At 49.5% G+C, this 19,140-nt stretch overlaps 1 protein-coding gene across 5 annotated transcripts in view; it reads left to right on the plus strand.

Annotated features, from left to right (window-relative positions):
• Positions 1-19,140, plus strand: part of STX3 (syntaxin 3) — a 404,614-nt gene that overhangs the window by 289,040 nt on the left and 96,434 nt on the right. For all 5 annotated transcript variants that reach the window (XM_069628893.1, XM_069628892.1, XM_069628896.1 and 2 more), the window contains exon 6: positions 5,961-6,069. In XM_069628893.1, the coding sequence (XP_069484994.1) occupies positions 5,961-6,069 (109 nt within the window). The remainder of the gene's footprint in view (positions 1-5,960; positions 6,070-19,140) is intronic.

Raw genomic sequence — 19,140 nt, forward strand, 5'->3', positions numbered from 1 at the left:
TGGTTGGGGGCTGTGGCATTAAGGGAGAAAGAGATCAGGTAGTGGTCAGACCAAGGCAAGGGTGTTATGTCATTGATGGAGGTTGCACACTGGTGTTCCGCTATCCAATCAAGTGTCTACCCTTATTATGAGTAGCACTTGTTACCTTTTGGGCGAAGCCTAATTCCTTGACAGTGTCGTTGATCAGTGTAGCATTAGGATCTGAAGGGTCATTATATCCAAGATTAAGATCTCCTAGAAGTCTTGGTGATGTGTTTTTGAGGTTGTCCGATGTGATCTTCTTCAAAGGAACCCAACGGGCCTGGGGGTCTGTAGATAAGGTGGATGGATAAGGTTTTCGTAGTAGAGATGGTTAATTTGGCGGTGAGGATTTCACAGGAATCAGTCTTTGGTGGGGGAGCAAGTCTCAAAGCTAGGCTAGTTTTTTGCGATTATGGCAAGTCCGCCGCCTCAAAGTAGTGCAGTCTATTCTTAAGAGAGTGTAATCCTCGGGAATGGCTAGCATAATTGCTGGGCCGGCTGCTGGGTGCAGCCAGGATTCCGTGATGGCAAGGGGGTCCAATTTTTCAGTTTTGATAAGGTCTGCTATTTCTGTGACATATGCCACCAGAGACCGGGCATTGATTAAGGCTCCTCTTATACCTGGGAGTATGGGTTCAGAGGGTAGTATCGTGGTATTGTGGTTGATCTTAGGGCCAGTGATAGGGTCTCGAGAGTTGGCTGTTGAGTTGAAGTGGGTGCTGAGTATTAGTACGGTTGAGCGAAGAAGTATTTGTGTTTAGCTGGGCACTTGCTAGGTTGTGTCTATAACCCCTGCCTCTGCTCCTGCCATCCTGTCTGAGGAAGAGGAGGAGGAGGAAGAAGTAGTTTGTTGGCTCGCACCCTATTGGGTGGTGTTGACCTGCTTCCACAGCCAGCCCTTTGGCCTGCACAACCACTTCAGCCTGTTGGCTCTATGAGCCCCTGGCCTCCTGCATCAATCTTGACATCTCAGGATCCAAGGCATCCATTGCCAAGAGATGTTCCTTTTGACATTTGGTCGGCCCTCCACACTCTGGTCTTACCGCCCTCCACTCCCCCCCCTCACACCCTCAGATGAGGTGTGATATTTCCAGGCAAGGATCTCCTGGTCAGCCAAGCTTTTCAACCTGGTTCCAGAGGAAAAGGAGTTATTCCTTTTCCAGGGCAGTGAATCCCCCAGAAAGACTGTAATCTGTTCCGTTTCTGGATGACATCTGGGAGGACGGGCTGCTGGTGATGCAGAAGCCTTTCTCTGCGCCTACTAGAAAGAAACGGCTGGAAAAGAAATCTAGGATACTGTATATGGCTTTTAGATGCCTGAGGCCATCCAACACCAGACTTGGTTGTCTCGACTGCTGCAAGGAAGAGGTCTTCTAATCCTTCATCCTCTTGCTCAGTCCCGCCTGACCCAGAGGGGAGGAAGCTGGATGTGGCTGGAAAGAGCATAACCACTTCTGCAGCCTCTACAGTTAAGGCCGCCATTGCCCTAGCCATACTGGCACATTACGTCAGAAAGCTCTGGTTCAAGTTGGGGCCCATCCTCTTCTTCCTGCCAGACAAGAAAGCAGAGGCTATGTATATTTTAGGAGGGAGAAGTGATGTCTGACCCTGCGTTCATGGTTGTCCTGGATGTTGCCAATTACGCTTTCCGGTAGATGGGCAACAGGTTCATCCTGCGCCATCAAGGTTGGCTGAGGGCCACAAATTTCAGGCAGGACATCCCAAGCCAAGGTGTTTGACATGCTTTTCGATGGGGATAACCTTTTCAGGACGGCAGTGGATGGTGTCTCTTCTTGACATCAAGACTGACGGACATCACGCTCTCTGGGCACGCTGCAACAGAGGAGGCAGACCTTTCGATCCCAGAAAGGGAAGGTTTCCTGAACTTCTAAGGTGTTCAGCCCTTCCTACCGTCAGCCCTCCCGCTCCACCTCTCAGGAGGCCTATAGAGGCTGCTCCCAAGCCTATGGGGGCAGTGCTCTGTGGTGTTCGCAAACCACCAGGATGCAAATGCAGAAGGAAGCCTGACCAGGCCCAGCCCCCGAGCCCCCACTTCAGCACCCCAGTGGGAGGCTGGCTGTCTCAATTTGTCAACATGTGACGCAACATCTCCGCTGACAAATGGGTGCTCGACATCATTGAGCAGGGACACTCTATGAAGTTTCAAGGCAAGTGCCCCTGCATTCCTCCCGTGCACAAAGCCCAACTTGTCAAAGAACTTCAGTCCATGCTGCTCAAAGGGGCAATAAAACATGTCCAGATACTTTCGGTTTCAAAAAGTCAGAGTGGTGAAGACCCACCCTGGACCTGCATTGTCTGAAGTTCCTAAGTCCCAGAAATTCAGGATGGTCATGCTGCAACATGTGCTCAGCCAACTGAGGAGGGCAACTTCCTAGGGATGCTGGGCCTAGATGGCTATTTCCACATCCCTATTCACCCCAAACATCGGAAGTTCCCAACGTTCCTTGTCCAAGGCAAACATTACCAATTCAAGGAGTTGCACTTCTGCCTCAAATCAGCCCTGAGGGTGTTCACCAAATGCCTGGCCTCAGTGGCGGCTTTCCTTTGTTGGAAGGGGGTGTAGGTCTACCTCCTACCTGGATGATTGGCTGATGCGGTCTCATTCTCACGCCCAGGCGGCGCTACATATGGCAGAAACGGTCCAGACTCTAACCTATCTGGGATTCTCCATAAACTTTCCCCAATCTAGTATGGCGCTGTCTCAGGATGCCCGGTTCCTGGGGGCACGACTCAACACTGTCATTTCTGGCAACCCTATCGGAGGAAAGCATACCGGACATCCTAGGAAAGGTCCAAAGGCTATCCACCGTCTGAGTGCCGACAACCCGTTCCATAAGCTCCCTGTTGGGGATGATGTCCTCGTACATCCATGTGATCCCTCATTGCAGACTGCAAATGAGACTGCTTCCGCGGTTCCTGGATGCCAGGTGAAAGCAGATCTCCGGCTCATGGGACAACAGGATAGCCCTCAATCAAGCTCTGTCGGACCCTGCCCAAGTGGTCCATTCACCCTCCCTTCTTGCAGGGTGCTCACTTCAGGACCCCTGTGCATCAGGAGACAGTCACGAAAGATGCCTCGCTGGAAGGTTGGGACGCCCGCATGGGCCAACTACATGCCAGAGGCCTATAGCTCCTGGGGTAGAAGATGTTGCATATCGACGTCCTGGAGCAACAGGCAGTTTTCTTGGATCTCAAGTCTCAGCTCTTGGGAAAGGTGGTCAGGGTCTTAACAGACTACATGACCACCATTTGTTACATCAAGAAGCAAGGTGGGACATGGTTGCACGTCCTCTCTGGGGGCACAGATCCCTGTGGTGCTGGGCCATTGTTCATTGAATGTTCTTAGCCCACTTGGCTAAACACCATCACAGACTCTCTGAGCAGGGAACTGCAGTCCTGCCATGAGTGGGAGCTCCAGCAAGCTCAAGCCTCTTGGATCTTTGAGTGGGGACAGTCTCAGATTGACCTGTTTGCAACAGCAGCCCATGCCAAGTGCCAGTGGTTTGCCAGCAGCTGTCCTCAGACAAGATGTCTGGGGGATGCCTTGTCATTACCGTGGGAAGGCCTGTTCCTTTACGCATTCCTACCAATTCCGCTGATCCCACTGCCAGATGATCCCCCATTGCACTGGCGTGGCCCAGACCGATCTGGCACACGGACCTTCAACTGTCAGTGATTCTGACCATCAAGTTACCACCTCTTCCGGACCTGCTCTCCAGAGGAGGAGGAGCAATCCTGCACCTGTCTGCCTGGAATTTCTCACTGCCATTGGAATGCAAGAGGATTCTAGCCAAGGTCAGGGCTCCTTCTACACTTACATGCTATGAACACAAGTGGAAGTGCTTTACAGCATGGTGCCAGTCACAGGATCTCTTCACAGCGCTGCAACGTCTGCCTTATCTGCTCTCGCTGGCTACGGCTGACCTTGCCCATGCGTCCATCAAGGTGTTCTTGGCTGAAATATGCAAATTAACAAGGGGGGTCCTGGGAGTCCCTCTGCCAGACATTAGTCCTGGTTACGAGAGACTTACCCAGAGTCTTTAGCTCACTATCTTTCACAGAGAAGAAATATCATAAACATATCAGTCTTTGTCCTGCCCTGGGGCAGTCCAGCACCGAAATGCTAGGCAATTCTCCTCTGAACAAAAGTACCAACAGAAACCCCAGACACGTGTTTCGGTCTGGTTGGACCTCATCAGTAGGGTGGATCTGTGCCTCTCTAAGAATAGTGAGCAAGACTCTGGGTAAGTCTCTCGTAACCAGGACTAATGTCTGGCAGAGAGACTCCCAGGACCCCCCTTGTCAATTTGCATATTCAAGTAGCTTTGGGTCTCACCCTAAGTTACTAGGGGAATCCAGACGTGGACCCCTTGCTCACTATTCTTAGAGAGGCACAGCTCCTCCCTACTGATGTCCAACCAGACCGAAACACGTGTCTGGGGATGCTGTTGGTACTCTTGTTCAGAGGAGAATTGCCTAGCATTTCGGTGCTGGACTGCCCCAGGGCAGGACAAAGACTGATATGTTTGGGATATTTCTTCTCTGTGAAAGATAGTGAGCTAAAGACTCTGGGTAAGTCTCTCGTAACCAGGACTAATGACTGGCAGAGAGACTCCCAGGACCCCCCTTGTCAACTTGGCTGAAATATCCCAGTATTCATGGGCTCCTGGCAAGCTCTCCCTGTGGTCTTGCAGGCTTGTGAAGGAGTTCAAGGGCCTCTCCAGAAATTTCCCTGCATGGAAGGCTCCTACCCTGGAGTGGGAGTTAAATGTGGTCCTGTCCAAACAGATGGGTGCTCAAAGATTTGCGATGCATAGCCTCAAACTGAAGTTCCTCTCATGGAAGACCGCCTTCCTAGTGGGGATCACCTTGACCAGAAGAGGGCCATGCTCTATCCTGTAAGCTTCCATATTTATTTTTCTTTCCACCAATCCAAGGTGGTTCTACAAACTCATCCGTCCTTCAAGACAAAGGTCCTGTCAGACTTTCATTTGAACAAACCCTTGGTCTTAACAGTCTTCTTTGTGAACTCTTCTATGCCTGCTGAAAGGTACTTGTATTCACCGGATGTGTTGCATGCCTTGTAGTTCGACGATGTACGCACTAAAGTTTTTCAAAAGACTTCTCAAAGTTTTGTCAACGTTGGGCACGCGGGGCATGGGAAGGCCCTGTCTAAAGCGTCCATCTCCAGATGGCTCTCCGGCTGAATCATGCATTGTCATCAATCGGCCAACAGATTGTTGCCAGGCCAGCCTGGAGCCCATTCCACCAGAGCAATCACATCTATGATGGCGTTCCTCTCTGGTGTTTCCCGGCTAGAGACCTGCAGGGCTGCAACATGATTTAGCTGTCTCCAGGGAGGACTTGCATGTCAGATGAGCAGTGCTTGAGGTGATTGTGTTCCAGGGGCAAGTCTTAGCGCTTCTGTTGTGTCTTGCCACCTCAAGTGATTGTGTATATGTACTGTTGTGCAATCATATTCATAGCTTGTGAAGCCATGCAACACCCCATGCTCTCCAGCGTGGGTCTTGCATTGGTTCACATGCAAACCTTCCCTCCTTCCCCTCTGACTCTCGTTGGTTCCTACTGCCACTTTACGTGCGCAACAAAATCTGAAGATGGTCACCGGGGGTGGAGCGAAGGTGGACGAGTGTCCATGGTTGGGGCAGTGTCGCCGAAAGTGACAGCAATAGGGTATACAAGCGACAATGCAGTTTTAAGCATAAAGCTAAACTGCTGTATTTTTAACGAAAATTCCCAGCATGATGTGGAATATTCATAGCATGTGAATCCATGTAAGACCCATGCTGGAGAACAAGAGTTACAGATAAGTCACGTGTTCATTATCAGAGATGGCTGAAGTGTTTGTGCCACATATGAGCTCTACTTCTAACGTGTCTACTCAAATTTTTCTTCAGCACTCCGTCCTCTCACGAAAGTTTGTGGATGTTATGACAAAGTACAATGAGGCCCAGGTGGATTTCCGAGAGCGCAGCAAAGGACGGATACAGCGGCAACTGGAGATAAGTATGTAACACACTTTGCAATGACACCTATTACATCTTCCAATACTCTACAGCATATATTAACACTTTCCACCAAGCCCACACCTTAGTTTTGGCTTGAAGACAACTCATGAAGTAGCGCGCACACATCTTATCCCGCCCACACATCCCATATACACGTGCTAACAAAATCATACCGCGTCAATCGCATATCTACCAATGCATGGGTACCGGTGCAGCACATATGCATACACTCACTGCCACCCCAAGACCACCTAATCATTCACCTGCGATGAAGCACTCGGATAGTTCCTCAACCAGACACCTTTTTAGGGAGTGCACACACCTCCCCCACCATCCCAACACGTTCCAATTACCCCTACAGAAGCGCATGATACAGCACGCTTGTCCCTCAGAGCTAGAGTTCCCGCCCATGCAGATGCATCCAATGTAGTGCTATTGGGGAGGAAGGATAGCTCAGGGGCAACACGTTTGTCTTGTGAGCAAGACCACGCAGTGCAACACCGGTTTGAATCCTGATCTCGTGTTTAGAAACCACTCGCTGGTATTAAGCTTGTTATATAAGAAACATTATAATTATACTCGCCCATGCTTCTGCAAACCCAGTCCGGATGAAATGTAGACCACTTTCCCTGCCAACGTACACTGCCCATTAACTTCACTTCAAGTGCCCACACCTCCCATGCCTTAAAGCCTCTCTACTTATGCCCTTCAGCTGCCAACCATCACTCTCCCGTGTACACGTGTGTGAGTGAATGCTGCTTCCCATTGCTAATGCGCTTCTGTCCGCTACAAATGCCATATGCGTGCCACTTGCCGTTCATTACTGTCCCCACGCCCCAAAAAGCCTTTGCATGCCGTAGCCTCTGGCCCCACAATGCCAGGCCACTGCCCCACAAAGCCCTACCCTCCGCTCGAATACCCTTGTCCATTTCCCCACACGTCCTCAATCAGCTATGCACGCCAGGTCAGGGATTCGCTACATGTGTGCCTTGCACTTTCTTTTTCACAAGAGTGTTGACTGTTTACACTTAGACGTGCCTTTTGTTTTTAAAAAAAAAAAAAATCTTTACACATACATACAGATGGAAATGAATGATCAATTTCAGTACATGTTTGTAGAAAACTGAAAAAAACAAATGCGTGTGTCTTCATTAGCTGTTCAATTATTGCTTGCAGGCCAATGGCTGTGGGAAGTGTCGCAGCGGGGAGGCTGAACAGTGATTTATTTCCCTTTGACATGGAAGGTCTCAGAGAGGTCCCTCACGGCAGCATAAGGAGCAGGGAGTGGTTTGTTTTGTGATGAAAAGGATCGTGGCTTGATGCCCTAGAGCCCACCTCTGAGCCTCCCATTGCAGACCTTAAAACGTTACATTTGTAATTGGAATACATTCAGAAAAGCACTGGATGCATTTTTTTAGAGCAAATATAAATGTGGATAAATACAGACGGAAATGTTAAAAAAATAAATACCATAAAATCGGGAGCCTTCATAATTACTGTGCACCCCACTGACCCTGCCACCACACACATCGCCTCTCCTCCGCCCAAGGAAACCTCACCCCTCCCACAACACAGCCAACACCATGCAGGCGCTCTAGATGTGTGCTTTTGGCTTCAGTGGATTGCATCAGGGAACGAAATGCATTGTATGCAGCGGGCTTATACATGAAAACTTGTATAGATTGCTTAAACAAGTTTGGATTGAATTTCAGGGAGACGTGGGATATTAAGGGAAGTGAACCGCTATGAAGCCACCATAAACTCATCCAAGAGGATTCCAGCTTCGGAGGACTGGGGGCGAGGGCGTGGCAGGATTTCTTTGCCTATATAGGAAGACTGGTACATTGTTTTTCCTTTCTGTTCAAGCACTGCCCTCGCCTTTGTGAAAAACACCCCTCTTCGTTCCATGGCTCTTCTTTGGATATTTTATCATGTGCTGCTCCCTGGTGGTTCGTTTGGGAAGAGCATTAACTCGACGCGTTATGACGGAGATGAAAATGGGCTTTTTCGCTTAAACCCTTTGCAACACTAATCCCATGGGGCCTCGGTTCAATAAACTCGGGTCCATTACACCGTGGAATCACTGGCGGGTGGAAACCCCTCCTTCCCAGCGCTCACAGTTCTCCAACTCTTTGATCGAGTGAGGGCTCTAGCACCAATTCTGGAACTGGTTCTATAGAACTAAAATGTTGTGGTACCCTTGCTCCCCAAAAAAATCCAACTCGGACCCAAATGACCTTTCAAACGTACTCCCCTTCATAAGTGAAATTTGCTATTGAATTGTGGGTCATTTCTAGAGTAATCCAACTTCCCCACCCCCTCTTGAGGTGTTAATGTTAAAGGTCATTTGTACCGCGCACTATCACCACCGGAGTGGTCCCCTGGCGGCTCTGAAAGAGGGAGGGAGAGGTGGGTTAGTGGGTGGAGGCTGGAAAAGTGCAAGATTGCAGTGATGTGCTGTTGGCAGCCTCAGCCCGGTGGTTCCGTCGGCTGGACCTGGGGTGTACGCGGCCGGTAGTCGTGTGCTGATGTGCGAGTCTGTGTAATTTTTGTTTTGTTGTTGCAGTGTAGTGAAGTTCGTGCGGTTTGCTGCGCTAGAGGTTTGTGGTTGTTTGGTTTGGAGTTTGAGAGGTGTATGCAGAGAAGGACATTGTTAGTGGTATTGGTTAGTTTGTATCTCTATCCTGAAGTGAACCGGTTGGGCTCGTGTAATCTTACACGACGCGATGCTTGTACACCCTGAGCCTCAGGAGGTACGTGCCCGTTTTTGCATTCAAGGCCGTTTGAGGATTTAGCTGTCTCCTCCGCCCGCTCCCTTAACCTTGCATGCTCCTCACCCCCTCCACATGACTAGCGCAGCTGCTAGTGATACTTCCGATTGTGTGGTGATTGGTGGTATCTTGTCCGTTCCACAGCCCCGTGGTACCTAGTTGTGGCTGTACGGGCGGTGGGGGATGGTAAGGGTTGGCTGGAGTTGTTGCCTCCTTTTCCCTGGGTCTCGCGGGTGGACCCCTGTGTCCAGCGTCAGCCCTACTGGTGCACAGGGTACTTCTGTCGGTTCTAGGGGTTTGTCAATGTCCTTTTTTGATGAGTCGTTTGTCTTATTGTTGTTTCGGTTTTAGTCTCTGGTGTTGAAGAGGCAGGTTTTTAGTAATTTTCTGAATTTAAGGTGATCTTTTGTGTTCCTTATTACTTTTGGGATGTTCCAGGTTTTCGCGGCTAAGTGGTAGAAGGCGGTGCCTCCAAGTTTCTTCTTGATGTAAGGTTTTTGTTCCAGTCGGATTTCGTTGGTTGACCTGAGCGGTCTCGTTGGCTTGTAGATTGTTTTTTTTTTGTAGGAATTCTGCTCCTTGTCCGCTGATTGCCCTGTGCGTTATTGTGAGGTGGGACCTGGAGTGGAGGGGGTGCCGGGAGGGGTAGCGGGACTCCGCGGGATCGCGGCAACGGGCCGCGAGACAGAAAGCGCAGCCCCATCCCACCCATCCTCCCCGGGAATCTACAGGATCGCGGCAACGGGCCGCGATACGAAAGGAGCGGCCCCCTCCCACCCAGCCTTACCTGAGCCTGCCGGGGGTGGCGCCGCGGCTTGTAGCCCGGGATCCGGGTTGGTGGCGGCAGGCCCGCGGGGAGCGCGGGTGGTCGCAGAGAGCCGGCCCACGCGGCCCGCCGAGCGTCTCTCCCCGCCAGGAAGGGAGAGGAGGGAGAGACGGCTTGCTCGGCGGGGCGGTCCGCTCTGGAGCGGCCGCGTGCGCGAACCCACATGGCGAGAGAGAGAGACTTCCAAGGGGGGGAGGGACTCACGGGATGGAGTTGCCTGGGAGCGGGACTCTCCTGGCAGGCAGCAGAATCAGGCACTTTGGGAAACCATGGCAGCCTTTAAAGGAGGCGGGACATGGCAATACCAGCCAATGAGAAGCCAGATTGATGGGGGAGGTTTCCATTGGGGGGGAAGCAAGTCACTCACATCACATAAAAGCCCGGGAACTAATCCAGCGTTTGTTGATTTTCCTAGTCATACGAAGAGGACGAGGAGAGAAGGAACAACTGGTGGGCCTATCCGGACACCAAGGAGACTTAGGAGGGTTTAAATCACGTCTCTGGAAGGCTGCCTAAGAGTGGAGTAACTCTCAAGGAGTTCATGGACTATATTTTCTTTAGTTTAAAATCACAAGAATAAAGTATAATTTCAGCAACCCAAACCTGGTCCAGGTCTTGATTTCTACATTGGCGACGAAGGTGGGATTTGCGACAACGCGATGGAGACCCTAATTAAAACCCTGACGGATTGCCAACAACAGTTGCAGCAATTAATACAGCTGCAAACGCAACAGGCAGTGGCTGACCGCAAGGCGTTCCAGCAAGCCATCCAATTACAGGGCACCCTACAGACCGCGGCCCAGGACAAACAACATGAGAACATTATCAGGCTCACAGATGCAGTGACTAGCACGAGGAACCAACCCATGGTGCCGTCCACCCTGCTCCAGAAGTATAAGGAGGGAGAGGATCCAGCCTTTTTCTTCACAAGTTTTAAGAGGATTGCAAGAAATGCGCAATGGCCGCCTGAACGCTGGGACAGTATGTTGCTCCCTTATTATCTGGGGTAATGCAGGGTGCATATCAGGCTGTGAACCCCAATGGTAATACTCCATATGGGGAAATTAAAGCAGCTGTACTGGACCGTCTAGGCCTCAATGAGGAGGCCTATCTCCTTCAGCTAAGGGACACCAAGTTAAGAAACGGAGAGAGTCCCAGGCAGTTATATTACCACATTAAAGATCTGACGGAGAAGTGGATGCAATCCCCCACACCAGCCAACCAACCCCTCCTAGATAAAATAATCCTGGAACAGTTCATAGAAGCCTTGCCGAGCCCAATGCAAAGATGGGTTAGGCAACACCACAGGCCTACATTGGCGGAAGCCGTGGACATTGCGTCGGCTTACCAAAAGGCCGGGTATAGTCGCTTCCCCTCAACAAGTATACCAGGAAGGATGATGTCGCCGAGCTTTGAACATCAGATACAAAAAGGCCCAAAAGTGGCGCACACCAGATGGAGGCAACCAGAGGAGGTTTCCAGGAAACCAGAAGAAAGGAAGACTGGATACGAGGAGAAACAGTCACCCATAATCCCGGGAGTTCGACAACCCCAGTGCTTTGAGTGTGGTGAATGGGGTCACATTGCCCGGTTTTGCCCCAGAAGGAAGACCGCAGAGCCTATGGAAATTGGCTACATGAAGCCACATCCGGAAGTACGTAGCCCTGGTCCATACATCGTGGATATAAGGGTGGATGGACGACCGACCTGGGCGCTGCTGGATAGCGGAAGTCGACAAACAGCCATATCTCCCACCGTGAGTAATAACCCTAATTTACCTAACATTTCTATACCGATAAATTGTATACATGGGGACATTAAAACATACCCGATGAGAGAGGTACAGATAGAGGTGAATCATGAAACCACTCAATTAAAGGCTGCCGTCCTTCCTACTCTACCCACCCCAGTGGTCCTGGGAACAGACCTGCCCCACTTTGGTAAAGCACTAGATGAAGAAAGAGCGAAGAGTAACAGAACCACAAACATAGCTGACTCTAGAAACCCTCCCGGACATAAAAGACGGAATAGACTAGAGTGGTGCCAAGCCAGTTACATGACGCGACCCATTAACTGGCAACCCGAGGATCATGAGGACTCCGAGGGGGGAAACCCTAACTGATCCCACCCTTCGGGTAGCCCGTGAGAGAGCGGCCAATGAGAAAGATCCAGACGTAACAAAAGGACCTGGCTTTCTGTTCCGTCACGGACTATTGTACCGAAAATATAAGGCGGACGATGGGACTGTAAAGGAACAATTGATATTACCAAAACCCCATAGAATGGTCATAATGCAACTGGCACACAACCACCCCTGTGGTGGACATATGGCCTCCCTGAAAACGCAGCAGAACATCCTGAGACGGTTATACTGGCCAGGCATATATGGTGAAGTATCCCAGTTCTGTAAGGCGTGTCCCACTTGCCAGCTAACAAGTGGCGTCTTACCAGCAAAAGCCCCTTTGCAGAAGATGCCCCTTATTAACGTTCCTTTTCAGCGGATAGGCATGGACATCGTTGGACCAATAGAACCCGCATCCCGTGGATACAAGTATCTACTAGTCATTGTTGACTATGCTACGCGGTATCCAGAGGCATTTCCCTTGAAGGGAACATCAGCCCGACAACTATGCGACCAGCTCATTCCCTTCTTCGCAAGAGTGGGGTTACCCTCGGAAGTTATCACCGACCAAGGGACTAATTTTATGTCCACCTTACTTCAGCAGGTATGCGAAAGACTGCAGATACATCAGTTACGCACCTCGGTATACCATCCCCAGACTGATGGCCTTGTCGAAAGGTACAACAAGACGATCAAGAAAATGATACGGAGAGTGACCGGGTCAGATGGGAAGAACTGGGACCGCATATTGCCCTTGGTCTTGATGGTATTACGCGACACCCCACAGTCGTCTACCGGTTTTTCTCCATTCGAGCTCCTTTTCGGAAGACAACCCCGAACCATCTTGGATCTTGTAAAAGAAGAATGGGAGACTTCGGGTGAGATCTCTTTAACAGAGTACACCGAAGAGTTGAAGGAACATCTGACAGCACTCCGCTCGATGGCCGAGACAAATCTGGGACACGCACAGACAAACCAGGAGAAAAACTATAACAAAGGAAGTCGGATGAGAACCTTCTGAATAGGAGACCAAGTACTAATCCTACTACCTACCAGTACTAACAAGCTATTGGCCAGATGGAGAGGTCCTTATGAAGTTAAGGAGGTACTCAGCCCTGTGACGTATCGGATCCACCAACCCGATCGTGCCACACCAGACAAGGTATACCATGTGAACCTGCTAAAAGCATGGAACGCGCCTGTATTGGTAGCCACAATGGATACCGGTGAGGATACCTCAGAACAAAATGTGAATCGTGAACAGGGCAAGCTAGAAGACGTGCAATGGGGAACCATCTTGACTCCTTCGATGAAGTCAGAACTTTTGACCAGACTGTCACCCTTTGGAGAAGCGTTCTCGGCCTTACAAGGGAGGACCGATTTAATCGAACATGAGATCAAAACCGATCCCGGACAGATTGTTAGGCTAAGGCCCTATCGTATTCCAGAAGCACGAAGGCTGGTTATCCGAAACGAAGTAGAAGAGATGCTCCGTATGGAAATAATTGAACCATCAACCAGCCCATGGTCATCCCCGATAGTGTTGGTACCAAAGCCCGATGGTACAATTAGATTTTGTATGGACTACCGACAATTAAATACGATTTCCAATTACGAAGCATATCCTATGCCACGAATGGATGAGCTGTTGGAAAGGCTAGGATCTGCCAACTTCCTAATTACGCTTGACCTAACTAAGGGTTATTGGCAGATTCCCTTGAAATCCACGGACCGGGAAAAGACTGCCTTTACAACTCCCCAAGGTCTATACCAATTCAAGGTTTTGCCATTCGGGCTACACGGTGCACCAGCCACCTTCCAGAGACTGATGGATGTCATACTACATCCCCATGAGAGTTATGCTGCGGCTTACTTAGACTACATCGTCGTGTATAGCACGACCTGGACAGACCATGTACACCACTTGGAACAAGTGGTGTCTGTGTTGTTTAAGGCAGGCCTACACATTAATCCGAAGAAAACAGTGATAGGGGCACACGAGACGAAATATCTGGGACACTTGGTAGGCGGACGCACGATACGACCACAATTCTCGAAAATCCAGGCCATTCACGAGATTCCTACTCCATCCACGAAGAAACAGATCTGTGCCTTTTTGGGTTCCATAGGCTACTACCGTAGATTTATCCCAGATTTCTCCTCTGTGGCAGCTCCACTAACTGACGCTTTGAGGAACAAAGGGTCTCCCGATTTGACCAAGAACACAGCTGCTTTGGAAGCTATCGATGTCCTAAAGCAGAGGATCACCTCAAATCCAGTACTTTGGTGCCCCGACTTCCATAGCCAGTTTTTTCTTCAGACGGACGCATCGAATCGAGGGCTGGGAGCAGTACTTTCACAGGAATAAGAGGGCGAACTTCAACCCGTCTGTTTCGTGAGCAGGAAGCTCGTACCTCACGAGGAGGCCTATTCCACTATTGAGAAGGAGTGTTTGGCCATCAAATGGGCGGTAGAGACCCTCGGGTATTATCTCTTGGGTCGCTGCTTTACGTTGTATACCAACCATGCCCTCTTACAGTGGCTCGCAAGACATAAGGATACCAACCAGCGGGTGCTTAGATGGTTCCTGTCTCTACAACCGTTCGATTTCCTTACCTTACACAGACCTGCGGGTTTCCAGCTGGTGGCTGACTATCTGTCCCGGAATGCTCCCTTGCCCAATCGGCCAGGGTTTGTGATGGGGAGATGTGAGGTGGGACCCGGAGTGGAGGGGGTGCCGGGAGGGGTAGCGGGACTCCGCGGGATCGCGGCAACGGGCCGCGAGACAGAAAGCGCAGCCCCATCCCACCCGTCCTCCCCGGGACTCCACAGGATCGCGGCAACGGGCCACGATACGAAAGGAGCGGCCCCCTCCCACCCAGCCTTACCTGAGCCCGCCGGGGGTGGCGCCGCGGCTTGTAGCCCGGGATCCGGGTTGGTGGCGGCAGGCCCGCGGGGAGCGCGGGTGGTCGCAGAGAGCCAGCCCACGCGGCCCGCCGAGCGTCTCTCCCTGCCAGGAAGGGAGAGGAGGGAGAGACGGCTTGCTCGGCGGGGCGGTCCGCTCTGGAGCGGCCGCGTGCACGAACCCACATGGCGAGAGAGAGAGAGACTTCCAAGGGGGGGAGGGACTCACGGGATGGAGTTGCCTGGGAGCGGGACTCTCCTGGCAGGCAGCAGAATCAGGCACTTTGGGAAACCACGGCAGCCTTTAAAGGAGGCGGGACATGGCAATACCAGCCAATGAGAAGCCAGATTGACAGGGGAGGTTTCCATTGGGGGGGAAGCAAGTCACTCACATCACATAAAAGCCCAGGAACTAATCCAGCGTTTGTTCATTTTCCTAGTCATACGAAGAGGACGAGGAGAGAAGGAACAACTGGTGGGCCTATCCGGACACCAAGGAGACTTAGGAGGGTTTAAAATCACGTCCCTGGAAGGCTGCCTAAGAGTGGAGTAACTCTCAAGGAGTTCATGGACTATATTTTCTTTAGTTTAAAATCACAAGAATAAAGTATAATTTCAGCAACCCAAACCTGGTCCGGGTCTTGATTTCTACAGTTATGCACATTGTTGTGAAGATGATACGCTGTTTTACTGGGAGCCAGTGTAGTGTTTTTAGGGCCGGGGTGATGTGGTCTCTTCTGGATAGTTTGAGGAGTAGTCTGGCTGCTGTGTTTTGGATCCGTTGTAGCTTCTTCAGTAGGTATTCCGGTACACCGAGGTAGAGGCTGTTTGCATAGTCGATACTTGACATGATGAGGCAGACGATGGTGAGTGTTTTGTGTGTGAAGGAGAGGAAAGGTAGTATTTTTCTTGCCGTGTGGAGGAGGAAGAAGCATTTCTTGACTGTTGCGTTTATTTGCGGTTCTAAGTTTAGGGTGTTGTCCATCAGGACTCCCAGATTTTTTACTACCTTAGATGGTGATGGTGTAGATCCCATTTCCGTTGGCCATGGGATGGCGGTTTCCTTCTCTTGGTCTTTGGATATGATCATGATTTTGGTTTTTCCTGGGTTCATTTTCAGGTTGTTGGCATTCATCCAGTTGAAGACTTCTTTTAGACAGTCGATTAAGTTTGAATGATCGGCTTGGGTGTCTTCGATCTTGTAGATGATTTGAGTGTCGTCTGCGTAGTTGTAGCATTTGATGTTGTGTTTCTTGAAGATTCTGATTACTGGGGTTTGGTAGATGTTGAAGTACAGTGGTGATAGTGAGGATCCTTGTGGTACTCCAGTCGTTGACTCGTGGGGTGGATTTGAAGGGTTTGATCCAGACGGTTTCAGTTCTGTCTGCTAGGAATGATTTAGTCCAGCGTAGCGCTGTGTCTGTTATGCCTATGTCTTCCAGTCTTTTGGTTAGGGTGTCATGGCTAACTGTGTCGAAGGCTGCGGAGAGGTCGAGCAGGATAAGGGCAGATGATGTGTTGGAGTCTGCGTTTGTTTTTAGGTCATCCCAGATGGATAGTAGTGCTGTTTCTGTACCTCATGTGGGTCTGAAGCCGACTTGAGCTTGGTCTAGCAGGTGGTGTTCTTCAACGTATTCTTGGGTTAGTTTGTATACGTAGGTTTCGAGGTGTTTGGCCGGGTAGGGGATGTTGGAGATTGGTCTGTAGTTGGAGAGGTCATCTACGTCCCCGCTTGTGTTTTTCAGAAGTGGTTTGATGTAAGCCGATTTGAAGATCCTTGGTACTGTTCCTGTTGCCAGTGATAGATTTAGAAGGTTTCTGAAGTATTCTGCTGGTGTTCCTTGTCCAAGGATTGATTTGTAGATGTCTGGGGGGGGCAGGGATCCATCGGTGAGCCCGCTTTCTTGCTGTGTTTTATTAGCATTGCGAATGCCTCTGCTGATATTTCAGGGTAGTTATTGAGTTTGTGCTGCGGTTCTGATTTAGGTTTGTTTGGTTGTAAGTCGCTGCTGGTTGGTCTCTGTTGGATGGTTTGTCAGATGTCATTGATTTTCTTTTTGAAGTGGTCTGCAAGGTTGTTGCATAGTTTCTCCGAGGGGGTTGGGGTGTTGTCACAGCCTGGTGGGTTTCTCATTTCTTTAATGATACAGAACATTTCTTTTTGTGTGTTGGTGGCATTTGTGATTCTGTCATCATAATGCCTTCTCTTTGCCTTTTGAATTTCCTTCTTGTATGCGCGAATGTGCTTCTGGAACATTGTTTTTTTGTCTGGATTGTAATCTTTCCTCCATTCCATTTCCATCTTTTTGTTTTCTTTTTTCATGGTGCTTAGTAGTGGGGTAAACCATTTTGCCATTGCTCTCTTTTTTGATGGTGTGAATGGTTTTTCTGGGCCATCTTGTCAATTGTATCTGCAATCCATTTGTGTAGTATCTCAGCTTTCCCGTCTAGGTCAGCTAGGTCTAGTTCTGTTGCTGAGGGCTTAGTTAACTCCAGTTGTTCGAATAGGTTGCCTTTTTTGACGTCTTTCCAGTTTCTTTTTGTGGTGGCTGTGAGTTTGGGAGGTTGGATGTAGACTTGAGTAGGCAGAGTGATTACGAATGGGATGATGAGATGGTCACTCCACGGTATTTGTATCGGCGGTGCAGTGGTGATGAGTTTTTCCTCTGCGAATATTGCGTCCAAGGTGTGTCCTACCGAGTGAGTTGCCCCTTTTACTAGTTGTCGTAGTTTCATGGTGGTGAGTTGTTCAATCAGTGAGTTTTGGGAGTTGGCATGACTGTCTTCAAACCAGATGTTGAAGTCCCCCAGTATGATTAGGTGTTCGTGGTTGATGGCTATGTTGGTTATGGCTTCTATGAAGTTGTCGACGAAGGATGCATCATAAGTTGGGGGTCTGTACACCAGGATGAATGTGATGTTGGTTTATGGGATAGCTGTTAGGTGCATGACCATGGACTCGCAGTTGGGGATGTTGAGTGCTTCGTCTGTTCTTATTTTCAGCTGCTCTTTAAATGCTATTGCAATGACTCCTCCTTTTTTGTTTTTCCTGTTTATTTGAAGGCATTTAAAGTTTGCTGGAAGGCAGCTTTGGAGTGTGATTTTGTAGTTGTCTTCCAGCCAAATTTCTGTGATGAAGAGGATGTTGATGCCCTTGTCGTCGAGTAGGTCGAAGATCTCTGTAGAGTGTTTTGATATGCATCTTGCATTTATTAGATTGCAGTGGAGTTTAGAGGTGTAGCTTGGATATTTATTTTATTTATTTATTTATTTATTGCATTTATTACTCGCCCAAACCCTTGGGTACCACGGCGATGTTACAGACAGCTTGGTTAAAACATTTCTTGGATTTTGCCAATCGGGCGCAGTGCATGTGAATATAAAATAATCATACACGAAGACATTAAATGCAGGGTTTCAGTACAATGATATTTCCTGAAGCATGGAGGGGGATTTTTTAGTCTTGGTTAAATAGCCACGTTTTCAGGGATTTCTTGAAACCTGAGAATGTTTGCTCATTTTTGATGGGGAGGGGGAAGAGTGTTCCAATATGTGGGTGCGAGGTATTGGAAACTACTGCCTCCTGCCTTGGTTGTCTTGTAGCGGGGGATAGCTAGTAGTAATTGACTGTTAGATCTGAGGGGCCTCTTGGATACTTTTCTGGTGATGGCGTGGTTGAGGTAGATGGGGACACATGAGTGGATGCATTTGAATGTGACGCACAGAGCTTTGAATGTGACCCTGGCTTTGATGGGGAGCCAGTGATGGTTTCTTCTAATATTTGAGATATGATCTGACTTCCTTATTCCAAGGGCCGCCCGAAGGGCTTTATTTTGGATGAGCTGTAGTTTGTTTAGATTGGCTTTTGAGGTACCCAGGTAGAGTACGTTGCAGTAGTCGAGCCTGGATAAGATTAAAGCTCTTGCCAGCGTGATACAATTGGTGGGTGTCAAGAATTGGCGACTGAGAGCAATAAGTTTTGCGGTGTAGGATGTAGAGGAAGAGAGGGCGTTGATGTGTTTGGTCATGGTGAGGTTGGCATCAAGGTAGACACCTAGTGTTTTCACTTGTTTGAGTACTGATATGTTTGTGCCATCAATGTTGATGGATGAGTAATCAGGATGTAATGCTTCTATTTTGGATTGGGAGCCCACAATGAGAACCTCAGTCTTCTCATTGAGACAGAGGCTATTTAGTGCCATCCAGTTTTGGATTATGGCATATATTTTGTTGATAGTGTCGGTGTCTTGAGTGTAGTCTCCCGATAAAGGGATGAGGATCTGGGTGTCATCTGCAAAGTTGGTGTAGATGACACCCATGTCGTCTAGCGCTGAGAAGAGGAGTTTAGTGTATGCATTGTATAATGTTGGTGAGAGACAGGAACCTTGGGGGACACCAATGGGTACTATGATGGGGTTGGCGGCTTGTTTACCTATGGTAACCCTG

The sequence above is a fragment of the Ambystoma mexicanum genome, chromosome 12, assembly GCF_040938575.1.
Source record: "Ambystoma mexicanum isolate Mex_15411 chromosome 12, UKY_AmexF1_1, whole genome shotgun sequence".
Lineage (NCBI taxonomy): Eukaryota > Metazoa > Chordata > Amphibia > Caudata > Ambystomatidae > Ambystoma > Ambystoma mexicanum.